This window comes from Spermophilus citellus (assembly GCF_964194105.1).
Source record: "Spermophilus citellus genome assembly, chromosome: 2".
NCBI classification, from domain to species: Eukaryota; Metazoa; Chordata; class Mammalia; order Rodentia; family Sciuridae; genus Spermophilus; species Spermophilus citellus.
This window is the reverse complement of record NC_138183.1, coordinates 227,184,401-227,208,336: the sequence shown is the minus strand read 5'-3', so window position 1 is coordinate 227,208,336 and position 23,936 is coordinate 227,184,401. Positions and strand designations below refer to the sequence as shown.

At 36.5% G+C, this 23,936-nt stretch overlaps 1 protein-coding gene across 4 annotated transcripts; it reads left to right on the top strand.

Annotated features, from left to right (window-relative positions):
* The first annotated feature begins 180 nt into the window (after window positions 1-180).
* APIP (APAF1 interacting protein) lies at window positions 181-22,419 on the top strand. 4 transcript variants are annotated; one of them, XM_081260862.1, is made up of 7 exons: window positions 181-368; window positions 12,524-12,624; window positions 17,113-17,161; window positions 18,167-18,284; window positions 18,573-18,708; window positions 21,368-21,535; window positions 22,101-22,419. In XM_081260862.1, exons 1-7 carry the CDS (start codon window positions 312-314, stop codon window positions 22,198-22,200), a joined length of 729 nt encoding a protein of 242 aa, XP_081116988.1. In that variant the 5' UTR covers window positions 181-311; the 3' UTR covers window positions 22,201-22,419. The 4 variants fall into 4 exon arrangements, with proteins under 4 accessions (XP_081116988.1, XP_081116990.1, XP_081116991.1 ...); XM_081260865.1 differs by lacking the exon at window positions 181-368 and adding an exon at window positions 15,788-15,862 and having other exon boundaries at window positions 12,544-12,624; window positions 18,164-18,284; XM_081260863.1 differs by lacking the exon at window positions 181-368 and adding an exon at window positions 15,788-15,862 and having other exon boundaries at window positions 12,546-12,624.
* The last annotated feature ends 1,517 nt before the right edge of the window (window positions 22,420-23,936 follow it).

The window sequence follows — 23,936 nt, the reverse complement described above, 5'->3', positions numbered from 1 at the left end:
CCTCCCAGGCCCCGCCTTCTCCCGCTGGTCTCGCCCCCTCGACGCCCGCCTAGCGAGTCGATCTCGCTGGCTAGCCCTCTTAGCCCCGCCTCCAGCCTCTTTGGCCACGCCTCCCGGCCGGGCAGCAACACTAAAGCCTCTCCCAACCGGCGAGGCCCTCCCAGATCCCGCCTCCCTACTTGTACGCTCCGCCCCCGAGATGCCCCTATCGCCGCCTGATTGCACTGTGGCCTGGCCGCGGTAGGCCGGGCGGAGCGCTGGGTGCAGAACCGTGTGGAGGCTGGAAATCGTGAGTGCCCCTCGTCCGGACCATGTCTGGCTGCCACGGTCCGGAGGGAGACTGCTGCTCACGGCAATGCGTCGCGCAGGTAGGGCGGGGCCGCCGGCGCCGCTCTTCCTAGGCGGCAGGGCGCTGGCGCGGGGTCGCGAGCCGCAGGGTCGTGGGCGGGGCTTCCGCGGGTGCGAGCGCGGCCCCGCGTCCTGGCTGCGCGCTTCACTGCGGGAGCTGGGCCCCAGACTGAAAAAGGAAGAGTGAGGAGTGCATTTGGGCCGCTGTCGCATGCCTTTCGGGATGACAGACCGAAGGAGTCTTGAGGCCCTGGAGTGGACCTGGAGCGAAAGCGGAGCTCCTCGAGCTTTTTTTCTGCGCCTGGCGACCAGCTCCACGCTGCTGAACTGCAGCTGGGCCTCCGGAGCCTGCACCCTTTAGTAGAGTTGCTCCTTGCCTGACTGTTTAGATGAATAACGGGGTGATTCTGCTTAACGATTCTTCCTTGAGCAGAAGTCAGGCTGCAGGTTTATCATTCACTTATACACAACCAACAATCTTACTGGAAGTCTTTATGAACGCCTCTGAGTGCTCAGAGAGTGGTGAATATGACAGATGGCCCAGAGTCCAGAGGAGAACTAGGTCAATTAACAAATTCAGAACAATGCATAAGAGGTAGGAAAAGCCTCCTAAGCTTAGTTCTCTGATCAAAGGGCTGAAGGTCTCACTGGGAAGATTTTATTACTAAGCATTTGTAAACCGTTATGTTGTTTTGAGTAAGTGACTTCTCCCAAATTAGCAAACACGACAGGTTAGAATGCTGGATAGACATGATTGTATGAGGAAGATGATGATCTTGGATACAGGACAGATCACTGGAGATCATTTTGAGACAGATGGGTTTGGAGAATAAGGAAAGTGAAAGCAGTCCATTAGAAGAAACATTGCTAAGACATTTTGGCACATGTGTACATGCCCCCAGTAATTAGATCTTTGGCAGTCTCTAAGAGAGCAGCATGTCTAAGTTTCAAAGAGCCTAAAACAAGAAAACTAAGAATAAACTAAGATTCTCAAACCAAAAATGGCCACAGGACAACATGTAGAACAGGCATCTTTTATTTGCTTCACTCTGTGGTCATGAAAAATGTGAGCTACTTTTTCAGAGTCCAGAACAATCTTGGCTTCTATTGAAATTTAAGAGCATTTGGTGTGACTGGACCCTTATTTCTTCATGGGGTCTGGATTGAACTGACAAATAGCTACTAATTTAACCCAAGGCATGTGCTTCCACTCCTCAAACTAGATTTGCATGTACATTTAAATACATTAACCCCACTAAACATTTTTGTTTGCCTTGTGTTACAAAAATAAATGAGAACAGCAATAAGAAAAGTTTTGAGGCATAAAATTTCAATGCAGTTTTAGAGGGTGCAACTGAAAGAGTTTATCCTTAAGGAAGAGGAGTGTTCAATTGTGATTGTTTCAGCAAATATTGAATGAGGGCCTACTGTGTGCCAGACACTGTGAATTTAACATAATGCAAGTTACATCTAATTCCTTCCCCCATAGAGAGTGCCGTGTAGTGGGAGAAACAGTAAAGAGACAGTATGACAATATAATAGCACCACTATGGGAAAGTTCAGGGTGCAGTAGGGTTTGAAAATGCCTCTGGAGGAAATAAAGGTATCAACTGAAGCCTAAAGGATCAGGAAGACCACAGTAAGAAATGAAGCTGGGTTTTCTAATTTCAGGCTTACCCTGGAGATATTTCAGGTTACATCACAATAAAGTCACACAAAAGCTGTAGTTTCCTAGTGCATATAAAAGTTATGTTTACACTATAGTCTATTAAGTGTACAATAGCATTATGTCTAGAAAATAAACATAATTTTAAAATATTTATTGCTTAAAAAAATGGTTATGATGATCTGAACTATTGGAAATAATGATACTACTGATAGGTTTACAAAGCTCAGGGTTGCCACAAACCCTCAATTCATAAAAAATGCAGTATCCAAAGTACAATGACATAAAGCACAGTAAAGTTAAGCCTGTAGAAAGAGTAGCAGGCAGAGTCTTAGAAAGATATGTTCTCATATCAAAAGAATCTTGGTGTTATGGGAACAAAGTAGGGGACAGGGACTTGGGAAAATGATGAAGCTAAAAAGATGAATGCTAGAGGTCTCTTTAAGCCATCTTAGGAATACAAACTAGAGGGCTCTTTAAGCCATCTTAGGAATACAGATTTTTATTTTAAGGGCAATGAGATAATAAGAAAGATGACTGAAGAAAGTGTATGGGGTGACGGGCTTGGTTGACGCTTGCCTCGCATGGGTAAGGCACTGGGTTTGATCCTCAGCACCACATAAAAAAATAAATAAATAAAACAAAGATATTTTTAAAAAAAGAAAGAAAATGTATGGGGTGCTGACTGGATTGGAATCTGGAGGCTTAGATACAAATCAGGAAGCTGTAGCAGGAACCCAGGCAAGAAATGCCAGTGCTCTCAGTGAGGGATTTAGGTGGTAAAGTCTAGAGGACGTGATGTTGATTCGATGGGGATGGTGAAAGAAGGAGCCAGGAATGACTTAGGTTTCTGAGGGAGTGATTGGGACCTGGTGGACTCTCAGAAAGAGCACTGGAGGAAGAAACAGTTGATGATAAGCCTGTCATAGACATAACAAATTTGAGGTCCCTGGTTGGAGTGAGATATTAAAAGCTGCTGGATTGGAGATGAAGTTTTGGAAAACTTGGTCACCAAAGCCTTCCCTCTTGTATTTATTGTTCTTTATTTGATGGACACCCTCTCCTTAAACCCCTATTACATTAATTGCCTTCCTCTGTGGGCTTTTCAATAATATTATTTTATCATGCTTGCCTGTAACTTTTAAGTGATTTGTTTCATGGACTTTCTTCTAGTATTGCAAAGATTTCTCAGGCACTGATGTATTATTTTCAGGATAGATTCAGCTTATACCAGTAATGTCTAGGCCGATTTTACAGTCCAAAAATTCAATCCCAAATGACCTCTGATACTTGGACTAAATTTTTCTAGTATCAAAAAGTCAAGGGGGTTGGGCTGGGGTTGTAACTCAGTGGTAGAGTGTGTGTTTGCCTGCCTGAGTTAGATCCTCAGCACCACATAAAAATAAATTTTAAAAAATGCTGTGTCCATCTACGACTAAAAAATAAAAATAAAAAAAAAAGTCAAGGGGTATTTCCCTAAGAGAGAAAGTGTTTACTTAGAAACTGTGTATTAACAAAGTCCAGATTCTAAAAGTACTAACATGAATAAGTCACTATTCTCTGTTCTTGGGAAACTAAGGCAGTTATAAATGCATACCAGTAACTAATATACTATATAACAGAATTGGGCAGTGGAAGGAAGAGGAGAAGACTTAATTCTTAAGGAATTTTTGCAAATGCAGAAAGAGGAAAGATAATTGGAAACAGCAATTCAAGGAGGACTTTATGGAGAATTTTGGATGTGCTCATGGTTCTAGAGGGACACCAAAAAGAAGTTCCTTAGGGTGACCATATGGCCTATTTTAAGAGTTTACAATACATAACTCTGAATTTTTTTTTTGCTGGGGGAAAAAAAATCTGTTTTTTTTTTTTTTTTTAGGGAAGCCAAAAACTGGGATTTTGTATAGAAATCAATAATTTTCAAAATTTTAAAATGTCAACTCAGATTCTAAGTATTGTACAGACCAAATTAATTACTTTCTGGAAGTTATCAATTTGTGACTTCTATAATATATTCTTGAATGTAAGATATATGATCTTAATTCATCCAGTATTTATTAAGCCAAGCACTGCGGTAGGAGTAACTTAGAAAGAGCATGTTACCTACCCTTTAGTGAGCTGCGCAGAGTTGGCGAGAAAAGACAGGTAGGCACTGTTTTTACTCTTTTTGGAGGGGGAGTTACCAGGGATTGAACTTAGGGGCACTTGACCACTGAGCCACATCCCCAGCCCTATTTTGTATTTTATTTAGAGACAGGGTCTCACTGAGTTGCTTAGCAGCCTCACTTTTGCTGACACTGGCTTTGAACTCACGATCCTCCTGTCTCAGCCTCCCCAGCTGCTGGGATTGCAGTCATGCGTCACCCTGGTTTGTTTTTACTTTTTTTGTTGTTGTTTGTTTATGTGTCATAGTGTTTCTGAACAAATATTTGTTCTTTGATATTTCTACAAAACAAGGCTATCCAACTCCCTGCCCTTTGTTTTCCTGGACCTCAACAGTTCCGTGGAAACAACCCAGTCTCATGATCATAAGCTCCCTGCCCAACCACTACCCCTTCACCTCACAGATTTTGTGGGTGAAGGAATTTTTCGTTCTGTGGTCCCTTCTGTGTGCCCTCTATCAGAGGATCCTTCACACACTATCATAAATAGGTACCTTTATGGAAGCCCCCCCCCCACCAGGTCTGCTGAGAATGTTCCCAGGGAAGGGAAGGAATCACTCACTGTACGAGTTGATGTCTCTACAAATATCACGGGGTCTTACCACAGCTAGCCCACCTTCTTTCTGAATATTCTGAGGAATATTCCTCAACTGTGCTGTGTGGGCTCACTTCAGACTCATGGTTTCAACCTCATACTCCAGCAATGCTCCTGTGTCCTACAGTAGTGCTCACTCCCACGTACCCTCTCCCCAGAGGACTGTTTTATGCCTTTATTCTCTTGTTATGCCTCTCAGACCATCCCCACACTCTCAGCTGATGACTCCATTGATACTTAAGAAAACAGAAGTCACTAGATGTGAACTTCCTCACCTTCCCACCATAAAACCTACAGATATGCCTAAAAATGAACCCAGCTTCCTTTCATTTCGTAAAATGGAAGCAGCCCAGTTCTTCCACCAGTCTCAGGTCTCCAGGCCTTTCACCTTCTGAAGTTATTTCTCTCCCTCTCCCTGTCTTACCATCAATCATTTCTTCCCTGGGAGGACTGTGCTCATCCGCAGGGCTTTCAGATCCCTACATGATCTGGTCCCTGCGGTCATTTTCCACCACTCTCAGCACTTCATCATCCTGCCCTAGCCAGCTGGTCTTCCTCATGCCAAGGGTTTTCTCACTCCAGGACCTTCACACCTGTCATTTCCTCTGCCTGGAGTCACCTGCCTCTCCCCAGCACAAAACTACCTGTGCACACACACGAGTTCTTCACACACCAGTGTAAGATTAAATGCCACTTGTTTAAGCCTTAACAACCTGATTAAAGTTGATCCCTGCTATTTTTCTCCAAGTCTCTATTTGTTTCTTACCACTTATTACAACTTATTTATCCTTTCATTTTACTCTTTTAAAACTCTACCCTGGGGTGTAAATTCTTTTAGGGCAAGACTTTGTCTTGTTTGTGGATGAATTCCCAGGGCCTAGAAAAGTGCTGTGCACATAGTAAGCCCTTAGTAAATGTTTATGGCTGACATCCCAGAGAACGGTATTCCTCCCCACCCAGCTGCTCGGCCAGCCAGAATGTGGAAGTGTTCTTTCCTTCAGTTTTCTCACCCAGAATTCTTTCTTTCTGTTTAACTTTCCAAATCCACTTCTGCTCTCACTACCTCACCAATTCATTTTCAAATCTCAGCAGTCTCTTAATGCTCTGGTCTTTATCTTAACCACCCTTTAGCCTCTTCTGTTCACTGACACGATAGAACATTTCACAGACAAAATCTGATCATCTTAGATTTAAACTCCTCAGTGGTTTTCAGTTTTCTATAAAATCAATCCCAAATTTCTGTGCACACTATGAAAGATTCTTTATATGCTGCTTCCCTCCCACCTCCACCCCACCAAACCACCAGTTTGTAACCACTTCCAGCCACTGGGAGTTCTCTCCAATTTAAGTGTCCTTTCTCTTCAAATGACCAGTGTGCTTCAAGACTGACTTTAGTCACAGTTCGTTTGTGAAACGTTTCCCAGTTCCTGTTCCCTTCTGTCAGTACCTTCTGATCCCATAGTGCCCTAGACTATCTTGCTGAGGAGCTCAACTTAGAAAAGAACTTGTTTTCAGAAAACAATTTCTTTACTAGGTTGAGCTCCTCAGCGGTAAGGATTTTTATCTTATATTTGTTTCTTCAGGGCTTGTCACAGAACCTAGCACTCAGTAAGGGTGCATTGAATGTGAGTATGTGATAAACACACAAGAAAAGTGCGGAGAACAAATGTCAAGGCACAGCATTGGAGGAAGAGTGACCACTTCCCACTGGGAGATGAGTGAAGGCATCATAAGTGAGCAGGGAGCCTGGTGTAAAGGCTCTTAAGGAGGAGTTTGACGGATTCATAGTAATTAGAGATTCAGCCTGCGCAGTAAGAGCCCAAAGAAAATTTAAAAATATGTTGGCTGGTAAGAAATCATGTCTTAGTTATCTATTGCTGCATAGCAGATGACCTCGTAGCTTAGTAACTGAAATCACAAACAGTGATTGTGGCCCATAATTTGCAAGGATTAGGAACCCAAGAGCAGCTGTGCTCACATTCTGGCTCAGCATCTCATGAGGTGGCAATTGGGCTGTCGGGTGGGTTGACAGTCAACTCAGGGCTTGATTACAGCCATAGGAACTGCTTCTAAGATCACTCAATCGAGTTTGGCAGGCCTTAGTTTCTCATTGGTCATTGGCCTTGAACCTCAGTTCCTTGCCAAATGGCTATCTTCTGGGCTTTCTGATTACTTTTATGCTTCAGCAGCTGGCTTTCCCACAAAGCCAATGATCTGCAGAGAGAAAGATCAATCAAGATAGAAGCTACACTCTTCCATGACCTAATCTCAGAACTGACATACTGTTGCCTCTGCCATAGTTTCTTGGTCACACAGATCAACTTGGGTAAAATGGAATGGGGTCATCAGGAGGTAGAGAACATGAGGAGCCATTCTGTAGTTTGACTACTGCAACTAGGGTGACTAGAACTGAGATATTTGTATAAATACAGAAAGATCCTAGCAGACCATGGAGCATTTGAGCATTAGATGATTTGAAGAATGGAGTTCGTGATCAATATAGTATTAGTTTATGATTCGTATTAGAGGATAAGCTGGAATAGAAGGAGGAATTGTAGCAAGGAGACCAAATAAAAGATTACCTCCATACTCCCAAATGTCAGTCCCTAAGAGAGTTTTTACTACAACTATATATAGCAAAGTAATAAAAAGGAAGTCAGCAAAACATGAATTTCACTAAATTTAATTGAATGCAATTTTAAAAGCCAGTTTTTATTCTGAGGTTGTCCTCCTTTTATGTTAAAAATGTGCTTCTTTTTTGAAGAAGGTGATAGTGGATAGTTAAATGTAATTCATGTCATAACCTGACAATCTTAGGTCATTTCCTAAAATCAAAAGGAAAAAAATAGAAAAGTAAAACTGCTATTGAAATTCACAAGTCTGGAAATCACTGATCCAGATTATTAATATGAGGAAACTGATACCAGAAAATGTCAATGACTTGCCTTAGGGCACACAGCTAGTGGCGTCAAAGCTGAAACCAGATTCTTTGTCTTTAATTTCTATTCAACACTTAACTGAAATGCAGAGGAAAGAGAAGAATTTTTAGTGTGGCAAGAGGAAGAAGAGAGGGCTTCTGAGTGAAGGTGATATTGGAAAGCAAAGCAACATGCACAGAGAGGAGAATAGAATAAATGTGCAGAAAGACACAAAGACCAAGCACAGAGAGAAAATCTTGACAACTACTGCACAAATATATCAGTCCCTTCCTGAAGACAGTGTCAGAAAAAATTATGAAAACTTTGAAATGAGTAAAAAAAAATTACTAGGTGTTTTAAGATTATCTTTTAGCTATTTTATAAGTATGTAAATTACAGAATACTGACAGTAATGCACATGACTTGTTTATGACAATAAATTGTGTTCAGTAGACATTCGATTTATAGTTACCCTAAGGATATTGTCCAATTGTGCCTTCTTTGTGAATTCAGGATTCTTGATTACTTTTTTTGGAGAGGTATATTTGGGATAAACCTGGGGGTGCTTTACCCCTGAACTTCATCCCCAGTAGTTTTTTTTTTTTTTGGTATATTTTGTTTTATTTTATTTTATTTTTTTAATTTTGAGAGAGGGTTTTCTAAAGGAGGACCTGATCCTCCTGCCTCAGAGCCACCTGAGCCACTGGGGTTATAGGCATATGCCACTCCCCAGTTAAGATTCCTGATTACTCCTATACAAGAATACTGAATTCTCCTTTGAATGGTTCTAACATCTTACGGATTTCCTTATTAATTAATGAGCTAAGTATTATTTTTTATGTTATCATCATCGTCATCATTTTTGGTACTAAAGATTGAACCCAAGACCCTGCACATGCTAGACATGCACTGTGCCACTGAACTATACCTCCATCCTGACAAATCTAAAATAATTTGTCTGAGTCTCCCAGGAAAATTATCTTTGAATAACAAGTGCCTGGATTTAATTTTTTTCTTATACCATGAATTGAACCTAGAGGCACTCAACCACTGAACCACATCCTCAGCCCTTTCACATATATATATATATATATATATATATATATATATATTTTTTTTTTTTTTTAACAGATGGGATCTCACTAAATTGCTTAGGGTCTCACTAAGTTGCTGATGCTGAATTTGAACTTGAGATCCTCCTGCCTCAGCCTCCTGAGCTGCTAGGATTAGAGGTGTGTGCCACTGCACCAAACTGGAGCCTGGATTTTCTTAAATTGAAAGAAAATAATAAGTTGTTAAAAAATTTTTAAAAAGGAGAAATCATTGGGAATTAGAGTCATTATTGGCTATGAATAGGTATCTCAGTAACAAGTCTGATTTCCTTAAAATAACTAGATTAATAATTTGAAAAAATAAAATACTGAATCAAAAACATTCTAGGCTTTAATATTTTTCATATATACTAAATACTGTTAAATATGTTTCTGTCTCACAATAGAACCTCTATTTTATTTTTTTCTTATTTTTATTTTTTTAAAATAAATGATAGCAGAATACATTACAATTTTTATTACACATAGAGAACACAGTTTTTCATATCTCTGGTTGTATATAAAGTATGTTCACACCAATTTTTGTCTTCATACATGTACTTTGGATAATGATGTCCATCACATTCCACCATCATTGCTAACCCCCTGCCCCCTCCCTTTCCCTCCCACCCCTCTGCTCTATCTAGAGTTGGTCTATTCCTCCCATGCTCCCCCTCCCTACCCCACTATGAGTCAGTCACCTTATATCAGAGAAACATTTGGCATTTGTTTTCTTTTGGGGATTGGCTAACTTCACTTAGCATTATATTCTCCAACTCCATTCATTTATCTACAAATGCCATGATTTTATTTTCTTTTATTGCTGAGTAATATTCCATTGTGTATATATGCCACATTTTCTTTTTATCATTCATCTATTGAAGGGCATTTAGTTGGTTCCACAATTTAGCTATTGTGAATTGTACTGCTATATACATTGATGTGGCTGTGTCTCTGTAATATGCTGTTTTTAAGTCCTTTGGGTATAGACCGAGGAGAGGGACAGCTGGGTCAAAAGGTGGTTCCAGTCCCAATTTTCCAAGGAATCGCCATACTGCTTTCCATATTGGCTGCACCAATTTGCAGTCCCACCAGCAATATATGAGTGTGCCTTTTTTCCCACATCCTCACCAACACTTATTGTTGTATTCTTAATAGCTGTCATTCTGTTTGGAGTGAGATGATATCTTAAGAGTAGTTTTGATTTGCATTTCTCTAATTTCTAGAGATGATGAACATTTTAAATAGTTGATTATAATGAAAAATTCTGGCTTTAGGCTCCCAGGTTTCCAACCCAGATAGTCTCTCATTTCTCTATGGCCCCTCTGAATCCTCACTTTCTTGACAGTGTGGCAACTTATTTTGAAATATTTGTAAAAATAATTTACTTAGCATTTTAGCTTGATTTCAAGGTAAGGGTTGTATATCATACTTCATACTGCCAAAAATTAAATTCATTGTATTTCTATTTATTTTTGTTTTTAATAAATTGTTAAAATTTAAAAAAAGGAGAAATCATTGGTATGTTTTTTTCTAAAGAAGTCATCATTTAGATACATATTTTAAATTTAATAATTGAATTGAAATCCAGATCTAACAGTAGGAAATTAATACTATTGACATTCAAAAGAGAACTAGATACTAACTAAACCTTTCTTTCTTGTTAATTCTTTTTAAAATACATATTCTGATTTTTAGTATCTTATCTGGACAGTTTTCTAGGACTGAATTTTTCACCAAATGTATCTCTGTTGGTGACGATTAACTGATCATGTTGCTTTAATTGAAATTTTACATGTCTGAATGACTGGATGAAAATGTACTAACAGCAGCTGCCTGATTCTCATTCCTGTAAGCATAAAGCTTACTAATTGCTGTAATACCTAAGTATTGGAAAAGACAAAGAGAAGGGGGAGACCCATAATAACACACCATTTTCAATAATGTTTGCAATTTGTTCTGCCAATTTGCTTTTAAGGATTGGAAAACTGCAGGAGTCTTCCTGTTAACTCTACTTTAATATGTAATTAAAATATCATTTATGTTCCTCAAAAAGGAAATAGTGACTTATACAGGGCATGGATAATTTTGGCTAGATTTCTTAAGAACAGACAAGAAATATAAGTAATAATAAAATCAATTTTAATTCAAGAATTTTTAACTCTTTAAAACAGGATTTAAATCACACATTGGGCTGGGTGCTTCATATGCTTTGCATCTCTCATAGCATGCTCATTCTGTGAATGAGTAAACTGAACCACAAAGTCACGTAAGCAGTGAGTGATGTAATGTGGATTTGACTCCATGCCTGCTAACTCATGAGCCCGTTGCATCAAAACTTTTAAAAAGTTTCTAGTTTCCCATATTCCTGATATTATATTTTGAAAGCTACTCCATTAATATCATTCATAGTACTTTCCTAAAATGAAATGTGTATATAAAACATTAGCAGGAAATTGGGGAAAACACCATAATTGCAGGTATCCAATTAAGTAGCTGAGACTTTAGACGATTATGTAATGGTTTTTCTTTTGACTCAAGGGTGTTTTTCTCCTTTACACAGGATCAAGATCAATAAAGGCAAACTTGCTTGCCTGTGCTCTTCTGCATAGTACGTCTGTTTCTTGTTTGCCCTTTCCTGAAGGGTATAGCCCCTTAGGTTCTCAAGCTTATATGGGGGATTTTAAGCAAGCCTTAGGTTGTACGTCATATTTCTAATGGTTTATATAGCCATCTGAATTGAAGCTCAGTGTCATCAGACTTTTTCAAATACCTTCAGGAAAAATTCTGGCTTTAGGCTCCCAGGTTTCCAACCCAGATAGTCTCTCATTTCTCTATGGCCCCTCTGAATCCTTACTTTCTTGACAGTGTGGCAACTTATTTTGAAATATTTGTAAAAATAATTTACTTAGCATTTTAGCTTGATTTCAAGGTAAGGGTTGTATATCATACTTCATACTGCCAAAAATTAAATTCATTGTATTTCTATTTATTTTTGTTTTTAATAAATTGTTAAAATTTAAAAAAAGGAGAAATCATTGGTATGTTTTTTTCTAAAGAAGTCATTATTGGACTTATAGGTAAGGTTTGATATTTATTTCAGCATTTATGCATATACTCATATAAACACATATTTTCATAAAAATGGGTTTAGCAGGTTTTGTAATTGTTTCTGAGTGTTTTTAATACTCTTTGCTTGATTTAATTTTCCATGAGTATATATTACTTTATAATAATAATAAGAGAAACATTAAAATCATTTTGGAAAAAAAAAGAGGATAATTTTTAAGTAAAAATAAAACTGAAAAAACAGTCTGTGTTGAACATGTGGCTATCATGATATCTCATATATATCCTGCCTTAATTGAACAAGGTTTTTTTGTAATAATGTGTTTATAAATAAATTTTCTTGACAGAAGCATGTTTCTTTCAGCATCAGATTTTATTTCTTTAAGTCATGTAGAATGTAATACATACTGGGCATCCTACCTTGTTCCTGAAGCCTGTTAGTGATGAACTATACGGCCCCATACTGAATACTCCCAGATTGCCAAATAATATAGTAAATCTACTTCATGAACATTAAAAACAAAATATGTTTGTAATAGTTTTCTTCCTCTCTGTCTCATCTCTGTAGTAGATTTTCTTAAGTTTCCTTAAATGAGCTTCATATTAGAAATACCAGCTGGAATAGTTATTTGATAAAATAATGCCTACTTTAAAATTATTATTTTCTTTTTAAGGACAATGAACATCCAAGATACCTGATTCCAGAACTTTGCAAACAGTTTTACCATTTGGGTTGGGTCACTGGGACTGGAGGAGGAATTAGCTTGAAGCATGGGTAAGTTTCTGGCTGGCTCATGTTTGGGAATTTTCCATATGAGTAGAACACAGGGAGTCTAATGTGGTATGTCCAAAGAACAGCTAATGATAAGTTCTATGTGATAGTGAAGGTATTTCATTTCTAAATTATCAAATGGCTATTTGCATAACTAAATGGAGCCGGTATGCAGAAATAGTTATAATAAATACCTAAGGATTTATGAACTGCAGTTTCTAATCAACTTTTTGTCCTCAATCCTTGGAGTTCCAAAATTAGATTATGTTTTTCAAGTATGTTCATATGTCTGGAATTATAAAAAATACTTTCTAGATAGACAAGATTTGTTTCAAATGTTCAGATACTTATTTTTAAATCACTTAAATACAGATTATTAACCATTAAAATTCTAAAGGTTATGCTTTATTGAGTCAAAAGAAAGACCATATGCTAGTCTATGTATCATTATTAATGGAACATAGCACTTGCTAGTCTTTATTCCTCAAGATGTATTGGACTTATCAAATATTGGGCAAAACAAGAGGTATTAGACTTACCAAAACAGAAAGAATAAATAGTTCATTAGATTGTTCATTAGATTTATTCAGTGTCTTTCCTCCAGAAAGATGAAGAATAAATTCCTTACTAACAATGAAAATAAAGATTGTGGCACCTAATTTCTTTCACAGGTTTCTAAAATAGGATTAATATTTTCCTCTGAAATATTACTATCTGGAGACTAAATGCTAAGCTGAGTAATTTATTATCCTAATTCACTTTCTTTAACAAAATTGGATTGTTAAAACATTGCTATGCTATTGAGTGGAGGAAGAAAGAAAGAAAGAAAGAAAGAGAGAAAGAAAGAAATGCCCCCCCCAAAGAGGCTGCATGGCATAATAAGAAACAAGATATAAAATAAATCAGAACATTTTGGACAAAAAGGATTTTATAGCATACCACAAGATGATGCCATTGTAATTTCATCCTCTTCAAATTACCAAGTATAAAATATTAATATTAGTAATATCAATAATATTATTATTAATAATAATATTAAGAATGCACTCTTTTAGAGTCCAGTAAAACCATGTTCCACGTGGTAGCTCTGTATATCCATCTGTGCTGCCCTGTCACTATCATCCCAGTTGCTAATGTGTCAATTCAGCATTGTGCAAGATTTCAGATTATTTTGCCAAACTTTTAAGTTGTTCTGTTACAGCAGACTCAATGCTAACAGCAATTTTTTCATCTCACTTATCCATTTAGAAGCTGAGTCACAGTAATTTGGTTTTCCCATCATACTATGTATAATAAATCATATTCTAAATGTTGCCTTTAATTAACTACTGTTTGCATGTGTGAAAAGTTTTTGTACACACAAAACAAAGCTGTCTCTCAAAATGAACTGAAATAACCATTTCTAATTGCCTCTTAAAAAATAGTAGAGCTAAAAATGAAGAGAATACAGAACTCAAGAGGAATTTATTTATTTATTTATTTATTTATTTTTTTAAAGATAGAGTGAGAGGTGAGAAAGAGAGAGAGAGAGAGAGAGAGAGAGAGAGAGAGAGAGAGAGAATTTTTAATATTTATTTTTTAGTTCTCGGTGGACACAACATCTTTGTTGGTATGTGGTGCTGAGGATCGAACTCGGGCCGCACGCATGCCAGGCGAGCGCGCTACCACTTGAGCCACATCCCCAGCCCTATTTTTTAAAATATTAATTTTTTTAGTTGTAATTGGTCACAATACCTTTATTTTTGCTTATTTATTTTTATGTGATGCTGAGGATCAAGCCCAGAGCCTCGCATGTGCGAGGCGAGTGCTCTACTGCTGAGCCACAACCCCAAGGCTAAGAGGGATTTATTTTAACCATGTCATAAAGACTTTTCTTTCTAGCAGAATTTTACTAATCCATGTACTGTGGCTGTATGTGGCCACCATAAAACACTTATTGGCACATATTTTAAAATTAAATGGCTTTCATAGCACTACAATCAATTTATAGTAAAGTTGCATCATGTGTAAAATACTTTTTCTATAGATTCTTACTGGGTGAGGAGCTCCTCCTGGTGGTCACAGATAGAAAGAGCCACATCTTATGGCACTGTTTGGAACTGTAATACATTTGAGCCTTACCGACTGAAATAGGCATTTTGTGGTAAAAAGTTGAATTTTGCTTCTGATATTTAAAACGACTTCATGAGCCCGCATCACTTATTTTGTCAAGAATATCATTCTCATGTTGTCAGTGATAGTTGGTTTTCTTTTTCTGGCTCTTAGGGCAAATAAATTTGGAATGTGTTTTTAGAATATTACTGGCAATAAGCTCTTTGGGAATACAGAATTGTTGACTGATTATAAGGTTTGGCTAATATCATTCCAGCTTACACCAATGGTGTGTGATATGAAAAGATGTATGTAAGAGGTAGCCTAGGACAGACACAAGAGTTAAATGAGAAGGAAAAAATGGAGGACTAAGAAAACAACAGTAATGTGGGTAATCACAGGATACTCTTCCACTGTTGTGTTTAGATTGAGTCCTCACCATTCAAATTTAACATTTCCTATTTTCACAGTATAGTATTGACTGGTGTAAGACATACCAATCCTGTTGCTCATTAGTAGGATTACAATTTATAAATCCATATCAGAGATGAGATCATTGAGTCATAGTAATATCTTAATGATTTTTTGTGAACAGAGAATAAATAAAAATAGAAGTAAGTGAACATGATCTATTATGAATTCTTGGAGTTTGTTTCTCTGTTTATCATACAGTGAAAAGTCAGGGAGTAGAGAGAAGTAAATTCCAAAACTTAATAACTTAGAATTCAAGATGCTTTTCATGTGTGTCTTATAGTACCAAGTAAACCCTCACTGACTGTTTGGCATGTTTTCTCTCCTAAAATAAAAGTTCTGTCACCTTTGTATTTATCAAAATATATCTTTCTTTGTTAATATGTTAGATGTTAATATGTTTTTGTCTAAAACCTGTTTAGCTAATTGCCCAAAGTTGATCAAAGTCTAAATTGATTTCAATTTAACAAAGGCAGTAATAAAGACAGACTTGGCTTGACAGATCACTTAAATAAACAGAATAAATGCCCCAGGTTTTCCTGTGTCATTGATGGATTTTATTTACTAGCAGGCCATGTTGTACTTTATTTTGGTCTGTTCCCAGGACTGCATAAAATTCTTCCTGCACCAAAGATCTATGAATCCACTTACCTGTGGACTCATCTCCTTACCTGTGCAAGTGAGTAGATGGCATACTACCCATGATTCTAGATTTCTTTTGTGTTACACAAAGACAAAGGTTTTAAATAACTGTTATTCGTAAAAGGCCCCTTTTAACAGTAATTCTGGAAGAGTGCCCTCTGGGTCATCCTGAGCAGCAGAGCTCTAGAACAGTAGCTGCTTCATGAAAGCTAATGCATATGTGCAGCTTACTGTGCATAGGACTTCACTCAGATTATCAGGCATTGATTTTCTAGACTTAAATTTACCAATGGAGCCCTAATTTCACCTTACATTTTCGTTAGTTTCAAATCAACAGATCAGCATAGACCCTCATCCTCACCATGAAGCATTTAATATTCATTGAGTGTCCATATGTCTGTTCCTTAGTAGCAGAAGCATCAGGTGCTGGCATTTCCTTGGTTTGCATTTATGTGGCAGCTCATTAACACTCTCCAGCAGCAATTGAAACTGGCAAGTGAGCCAAAGAACTATTATATAGTGTGGAAGGAATGTAAAGAAGATTTTGAAATTAATTTGCAAATCAAATTTGAGAGTTTCTTGTGGACATTCTCAAAGTCTAAATTGATTTCCACGCATGTGTGCAGCTTACTGCTACACTATCTTCCTTAGCACCACATCCTGTAGTAGAGATCTCTGCATGTAGCCATTCTTATATTTTTAAACTTTTGCATTTGTTTTAGCTTCATTACCAATTATTTTCCAAGATGCATGTGCTTTTCAAATAGAATACACTTCTATCCAAGACACTGTTATACTGTAATTTAATAACCTGCCCAGCAGAGGTCTCTGAACTTCATGGTTTGTAATAAGCATTTCAAGCAATAATATTAAACTTGCTTCTTTGCATGCAGAAATCTCCTGTTGAGTGTATTTTCCTCTGATTGTATTTTAAAATGACTGTATTTCACATATGATAGTATGAACTCTACTGACACCTTAAGATGTTGAAAACTTATATGTTCAGATTATTTCTTCCAACTAGATAAAAGCCTGGTCAACATTGATTTTACATCATAAAAAGAAATAAATGTATATGACAAAAAGCAAGTACTAGTCTTGTGTTAAGCTACCAGTATTACCAAGGCATTAAAGTAATTTGGATATTCTTTCTATGCATCCTAAATCTTTAATTAAGCCAAGAAGCTATAAAACTTAATTTATAAATAACATTAATGATTGTACTGCAAAGATTTTTTTGTGCATAAAATTAAATAAATACCCAATTTCTATATTTTGTGTTACCAGCAATGAAATCTACATTGCTCCTTCAGGAGTGCAAAAGGAACGAATTCAGGTATGATAAATGGATCCTTCTTTAACCCAAATGACTTATCTTTCATTCTTGACTATTGTTTTATGAAACGATTATGTTAGTTTTGAAAGGTAGTTATACTGTGATAATTTAAATAACAAATCAACAAACATTTGATGAGTAACAAATATTTATTGAATAATTTAATTTTTTTCATGTGGTAAGTATCTTCCATGCAACCAATGTATGAATCTTACTAAGTAGGTAGAGGGAAAAAGTGAATAGTGCTACTGTAAATCATAATAAAAGTAGTTATAATTTTGTAGCCTTATCATGCTATCTTTATCAAGTTAGTTGGGGTAATCAGATTAATGGTCTCAGATGGCCCAAATGGATTCATATTTCATATTAGCAAAACTATTTCAATTTAAAGTTATGAAACTTTATTTTGAATTTTTGAGTTTTATTTTATATTAATACTGGAATAAAATCCAAAATCTAGTTAAGACAAACATGTAATACTTCAAAGGCAAAGGAAAAAAAAAAAAGCTGCTTTATTAACAAAACATTTTTATTGTGGTTTATAAGCCCTGAGAAATAAAAGTTACAGATCAGAAATACACATGCATTACTAAGAAAAGTCTGCAGATCTATATGCTTCCTTGAAGTACAAGCCAAGTATGGTGGCACAACCCATAATCTCAGCTGCTCAGGAGGCTGAAACAGGAGGATCCCAAGGCCAGCCTGGTCAACATAGCAAGATCTTGTCTCAAAATAGTTTAAAAAGGGAGCTGGAGTTGTAGCTCATGGTAGAGTGCTTGCCTAACACACTGGAGGCCCTGGATTTGGTCTCCAATATAAAAAAACAAACAAAAAAACCCATACACTTTAGAAAATAATATTCCTTATTGAAATCAACCTTTCTGAATGCCAATTAAATTTCTCAGGAGATAGGGAATTTTTACTATAAATGAATTAATATTCTTGTACATTTCTAATTGATACTTTGTAAGCCATCTTTTTTTCTTTCTCTCCTTCTCTAAGTAGCCAGAAGATATGTTTGTCTGTGATATAAATGAGCAGGATATAAGTGGACCTCCAGCGTCTAAGAAGCTAAAAAAAAGCCAGTGCACTCCCCTTTTCATGAATGCGTACACAATGAGAGGTATGCCGGAAATGCCTTTGACACCAGGAATATTTGCAGAGCGGGCTCCCCTAAGTAATAGTAGTTATTATTTTAGTTAACATTTCTGTCATGTACAAGAATATTAATTCATTTGGTTCTCACATCAGGCTTTGAAGAATGTCCATTATTACCCCACTTACCCTCCTACCTATTTCATGTTAGAAAAAATAAGTTCATAGTTGTGTGTGTGTGTGTGTGTGTGTGTGTGTGTGTGTGAAGCTATAATTTATCTTCACCAAGCATGTGACTTTATTCTTCCTCCTTCAGGAGCAGGTGCAGTGATTCATACCCACTCTAAAGCTGCTGTCATGGCTACTCTCCTCTTTCCAGGACGAGAATTTAAAATTACACATCAAGAGATGATCAAAGGAATAAGGAAATGTACCTCAGGAGGCTATTTTAGGTATTATTGCTGTCGTGTTTTTTTTGTTCTTAAATAATTTGAAAGTATTTTTCCTTCTTTGATAAATAGGATACTGATCTTTTATGTGTATAATGAAATGCTGTGGGATCTATGCTAAATAATACCCCACTTAATCTTGACTTTCCAGATCTATTTGCAGTGACACAAATCCTCCTCCACTCTTCCTCAGCTAGGTAATGGTAAAGCACTAGCAACATGAATAATGAAATGTTCATTAGAGTGAAATGAAAAAAAAAAAATCTTGGCTGTGATTTCTATGGAGGTAGAAAAATTCTGTCCCTACATTGAAGCACCCAAACAGCAAGATCTATCCACCTTCACTTTGTGTGCAGGAGGCCTAAATCGCCACTAGAGTCTAGAATTCATGTTGATCCAGTTTAGTACTTCTAGAATATTGTCATTTTTTAAAAAACGTTTTCTAATCATTTTAATTAAGAAGGTCTCTATATTTTAGAATTCTTCAGTGTGGAAGCTGGCCTGGACTGTAAGTATAGAACAGTGACCTTCCAGATAGTTTTAAGTAAATCCTCCAGCCCACAAAAATGTCGTCATTATTCATAAATCTAGAATATTATGGCATGAAGAAGCATGTTCTTGGTGCCCAGGCACCAGCCACACCTTGCCTTTAAATTTAGTGGCATTCTTCCTGGGATGTCACCCTTCTTAATTCCCTAGAGCCTGATAGCTGTCTGTTTGGAGGAAGCAGTGCCAGTTTTACTGAAGTGTTCTTCCAGCAGTATCTTCTGTTACCGCGTTTAGTAGAAGGTACACCATTAAACTGGTGAACTGAGAACTTAATTTGATTTCGGTTAATATTTATTGTGTGCCTAAAGCATTCCTCAGCACCCTGAAAAACCTATTTACAAAAGTTAAATATTTAAATTATGAAAAGTGGACATACTAGAGAAAGGATAGCCTGTGTTGCCTTTTCTGTCTCTGGGGCTTAAAGGAGAAGCCATATGGGTGCTATCAGTTTCATATGCATTTGATTACTTTGTTGAACAAATAAAAGTTAAGACAGAACAATGTAGGGAACTGTGAGTTAGGATCAAAGCATAATAGAGAGCCTTTCGAATTTTGTGGAGAAAAGGATGATATCAATGAAAAGATGCTATTTATTATGTATAACATACATTTATATATATTTACAGAGTGTCAAAATTTAAAGAATAAAATTGTGTGTGTGTGTGTGTGTGTGTGTTTTTCTAGGGAATTGAACCCAGGGCCTTGCACTGAGTTATACCCCCAGCCTAAAACTCTTTTAAGATATAATTTTATTTTGAGTTTGTTGGGAAATGAGGTAGTGATATTTTATCTGAGTTTAGGGAGAATCCTAAGCTGGGAGGAGGAGGAAAGAAAGAAGTTTTGATATTCTCTAGTGTTATTTTTATTGGAAGTCACCCTTAAAAAAAAAAAAAGAAAAGAAACAGATTTAAAATACTTAGTTTTTACCAGAGGTGGTTAACATGTGTCAGTATAATTGTCCTCCCTGTTGGAAGCAACATGGCTGGTAAAGTGAAAAGAACACCATGGTCAAAGGACTACCCAGCTGTCTCCTGTTTAACCTGTCTGTGAAATGGGGGAACTAGCTTGAATTAGCTTTCAAGTCTTATTTTGCTGTGAAATTATTTTGCACCTGGAAATATTTCTGATCAGTGTCTACTAGAAGAAAATATAAGTTTGTGGTTCTCCTAGCCAGTGTTAGGAAAGATTTTGAACTAGCTACTCATTCCTTCCATGTTTGAGGATGTTTTATAATTACTTCTGTCTTCACTAATGTTAAACAACATTGGGCAACTCCAAATTATTAATGATAATTGTTCATCACACAATTAGTCACATGACAGGTACTTAATCTATACCCACCCTAAAGCAGTAATTTCTGGTACCACTTTAGGTAAAACTTTTTTTTGTTGTTAAGTTACACACTACAGTGATGGGAAAAGACAGATATTATATTAACAACATAACAGAAATTCATGTGAAAAGGAAAACTAGTCTGAGCTTTGTTTGTTTCTAAGTGACCTCAAAAATAGACTTAATTGAATTAGTAACTATGTTGTTTTTTTTTTTTTTTTTTGGTTGAACATTGATCTCATCACATGTATTTACTGAGAATAAATATTCTGGAAGCATCATCATACCTTTAGTAGTTATCTCTAGAAAGTTCTTGCTATCTTACCGCCACAAACCATACCTATATTTATTGATTTATCTGTCCAAGACATTTTGCAGTCCTACAGAGATAAAACACAATGATCTTAGATTATTGGAAAATTCCTACTTAATTCACTTTTTAATCCTATCAACACTTTTGATTCTAAGATTTCCCGTCTCTTATTAAAAATATTATGATTGTCTCTGCTTCAAGGAAATACTTGTGTGATCTTGATGATTTCTTTGTTAGATTTTGGGATACTATACAAATTTCTGCCACATATACTTAGGATTGTCTGCCAAATTCCCAGGGTGTCTTTTGATACAGATATTTATGCAAGATACACAGAGTAACATGCAATATCTTGTTCATAATTTGGAGTGGTTTTCCAAATAAAAAGAGAATATTTAACTGGTAATTTGTCAAAATTACTATATATGTTTGTTTTAACAGAAAAAATGGCTCATTTTGTCTTTATAGATATGATGATATGTTAGTGGTACCTATTATTGAGAACACACCTGAAGAAAAAGACCTCAAAGAACGAATGGCCCGTGCAATGAATGAGTACCCCGACTCCTGTGCAGTCCTGGTCAGGCGCCATGGAGTGTACGTGTGGGGAGACACATGGGAGAAGGCTAAAACCATGTAAGTGTAAAAACATTTGGGATAAGTCACCATACCCTGAATGTGAAAATGAACAAAAAATGTCTCAACGATTTAAAATGAAGGATGATTGTCATGTTTCATTGGTCAAATAGGCTTAAATTTAAAGGGTTTATCATTATATCCAGATATTTGATTTTTGTTATGTATTGATTCATTGAGAATTCTTTATTGGATGAGCCATTATTTGGGAAGGCTCTGTGGACAGAAGAGGAAGGAGACGCAGATCCTAAATATATTTTATTTCAAAAAATAGCACACAGTATAAATTTGTGTAAGTAGTATGTTTAAAAATCTTTTATTTCCTGAGAACTATATGACATGGTTGCCTGATTCAATATGATTCCTTTACGTGTTTTTAAATTGTTGTTTTTAAATAGTTTTTAAAATGTTCTTATTTTGCCCTCAAACTGATAGGGAAAATTTGCAGGTACTAGGAAGAAAGCAGAGTTAACTGGACAGAAAGGAGAGATGTGGTTATTTAAGTTTGGAGAACTCCATTTCAAGTAAACACCTTCATTTTTTCTTTTTTCTTTTTCTTTTACAGGTGTGAATGTTATGACTATTTATTTGATATTGCTGTATCAATGAAGAAAGTAGGACTTGATCCCACCCAGCTCCCAGTTGGAGAAAATGGAATTGTATAAGCCAAACAAAAGTTTAATTATACAGAGATTAAACTAAACTTAATTATTATTTAAGTGAAACAATTATTTTTAAATGAATTGAAATTTTCCAAAAACACCATTGATTTATCACTAAATGCTACAGATGATCATATTTAATTTCTTCTGACATTGAATAATATTTGCTCATATTCTTGTAATTTAAATGACAGGACAGTGGAATAAAAATTTTTTACTCAGTGTTTTTTATGTTTAAAATTTGTGATAGAAAAATATTTGTCTATAAATTAATGCCTTTTTATATGCATTCAGAGAATTCCTTTTAATATTTAAAGCTGCTGGTGATAACAGAATTCATGGTAAATTTTCATTTAATTATGAAATGAGCATTTTCTTGATTTAATGTTGGTATATAAAATTCATGTGAAACATTAAGACCTAATATATCCCCCATATTTTATGTCAAGACAGCTTTTTATAGATCTCACCCATAAACTTGAGCATTTCACTATACAGGCTCAGCAGCCATAATCAGAAAGTCCCAAATCCAAAACTTTTTGAGCACAGACATTTACCAGAGGTGAGAAGTTCTATAGCTGATCTCCTGTGACTGGTCATGGTCTAAACACAGGTGCACTAAAAATACTAAAAACACTGTATAAAATTGCCTTCAGGACAAATTGTATATGAAACATAAATCAATTGTGTGTTTAAACTTGGGTCCCATCCCCAAGACATCTCATTGTGTATATGCAAATATTCTAAAGTCCAAAATACTTCTGGTCCCAAGCATTTCAATTAAGAATACTCAGCCTGTAATAGAATATAGGACACCCTCTTATATTAAGAACAATTATGAAATTCAAGTCAGATGACATTAAGTCCAGTTTTTTACCAAACAAACCCGGACAAAACCACAGATGCAATTAATCAGAAAATGCTCCTTTTTTTTTTTTTTAAATGGTGCCAGAAGGAATATCACCTTAATTATAAAGGTCTTATTTGGTTAATACTTTTTACATTTAAGGGAGAAAATCAATAATGCACCATCTCTGAAATGTTAATGTCGTATTCCCACTGCTCCCCATGATCATCTCCCACCCCTCAAAGATGGTTTACCCAGATCTTCCCAGCCAGCCATTCTCTAACCTCACAGATGTCCAGTCCTTGCTTTTACCGTTTTTCATTACCCTTTACTCTTTTCATGTCCTTGCTTCCTTCCTTGTGAGGCACCCAGTATTCACACCACTTCACTGAGGACACTCCAAGCCCCTGGTATCCTGCTTCCTCAATCATATTCACCTGGAGAAGACCTCAGTGTCTTTGTTAAGCCACTTATTTAGCACCTGTACCCATGCAGCAAGGACTGGTGAGGGAAATTATATAACCACGATAACTGATTTCACATCAAATTCAAGACCATAGATCACAGAGGGGGGCACTGGATACCATAAACAAACCTACCACAATTCCCTACTGAATTCATTTGCCCAGTCTGTTGATTATTTGTCTTTACCTTTCCTTTTCTTTAGTCCAATCTCCCAACATTCTCTCACACCAACTCTCAGGTGACAACTTCACCTTATATTTGAAGAGGTGAAATAGGTTCATTCCGAGGGAACTAACTCATTGCCCCACTTCACACTTCTGCCACCCTTCCTGCCTGCAGCCACCATTGCCAATTTCCTTCCACAGGTTTGGTTCTAAGATTCATTCTTCCACTTATGCCTTGGACCCTTTGTCTTTAGATTTTTTTC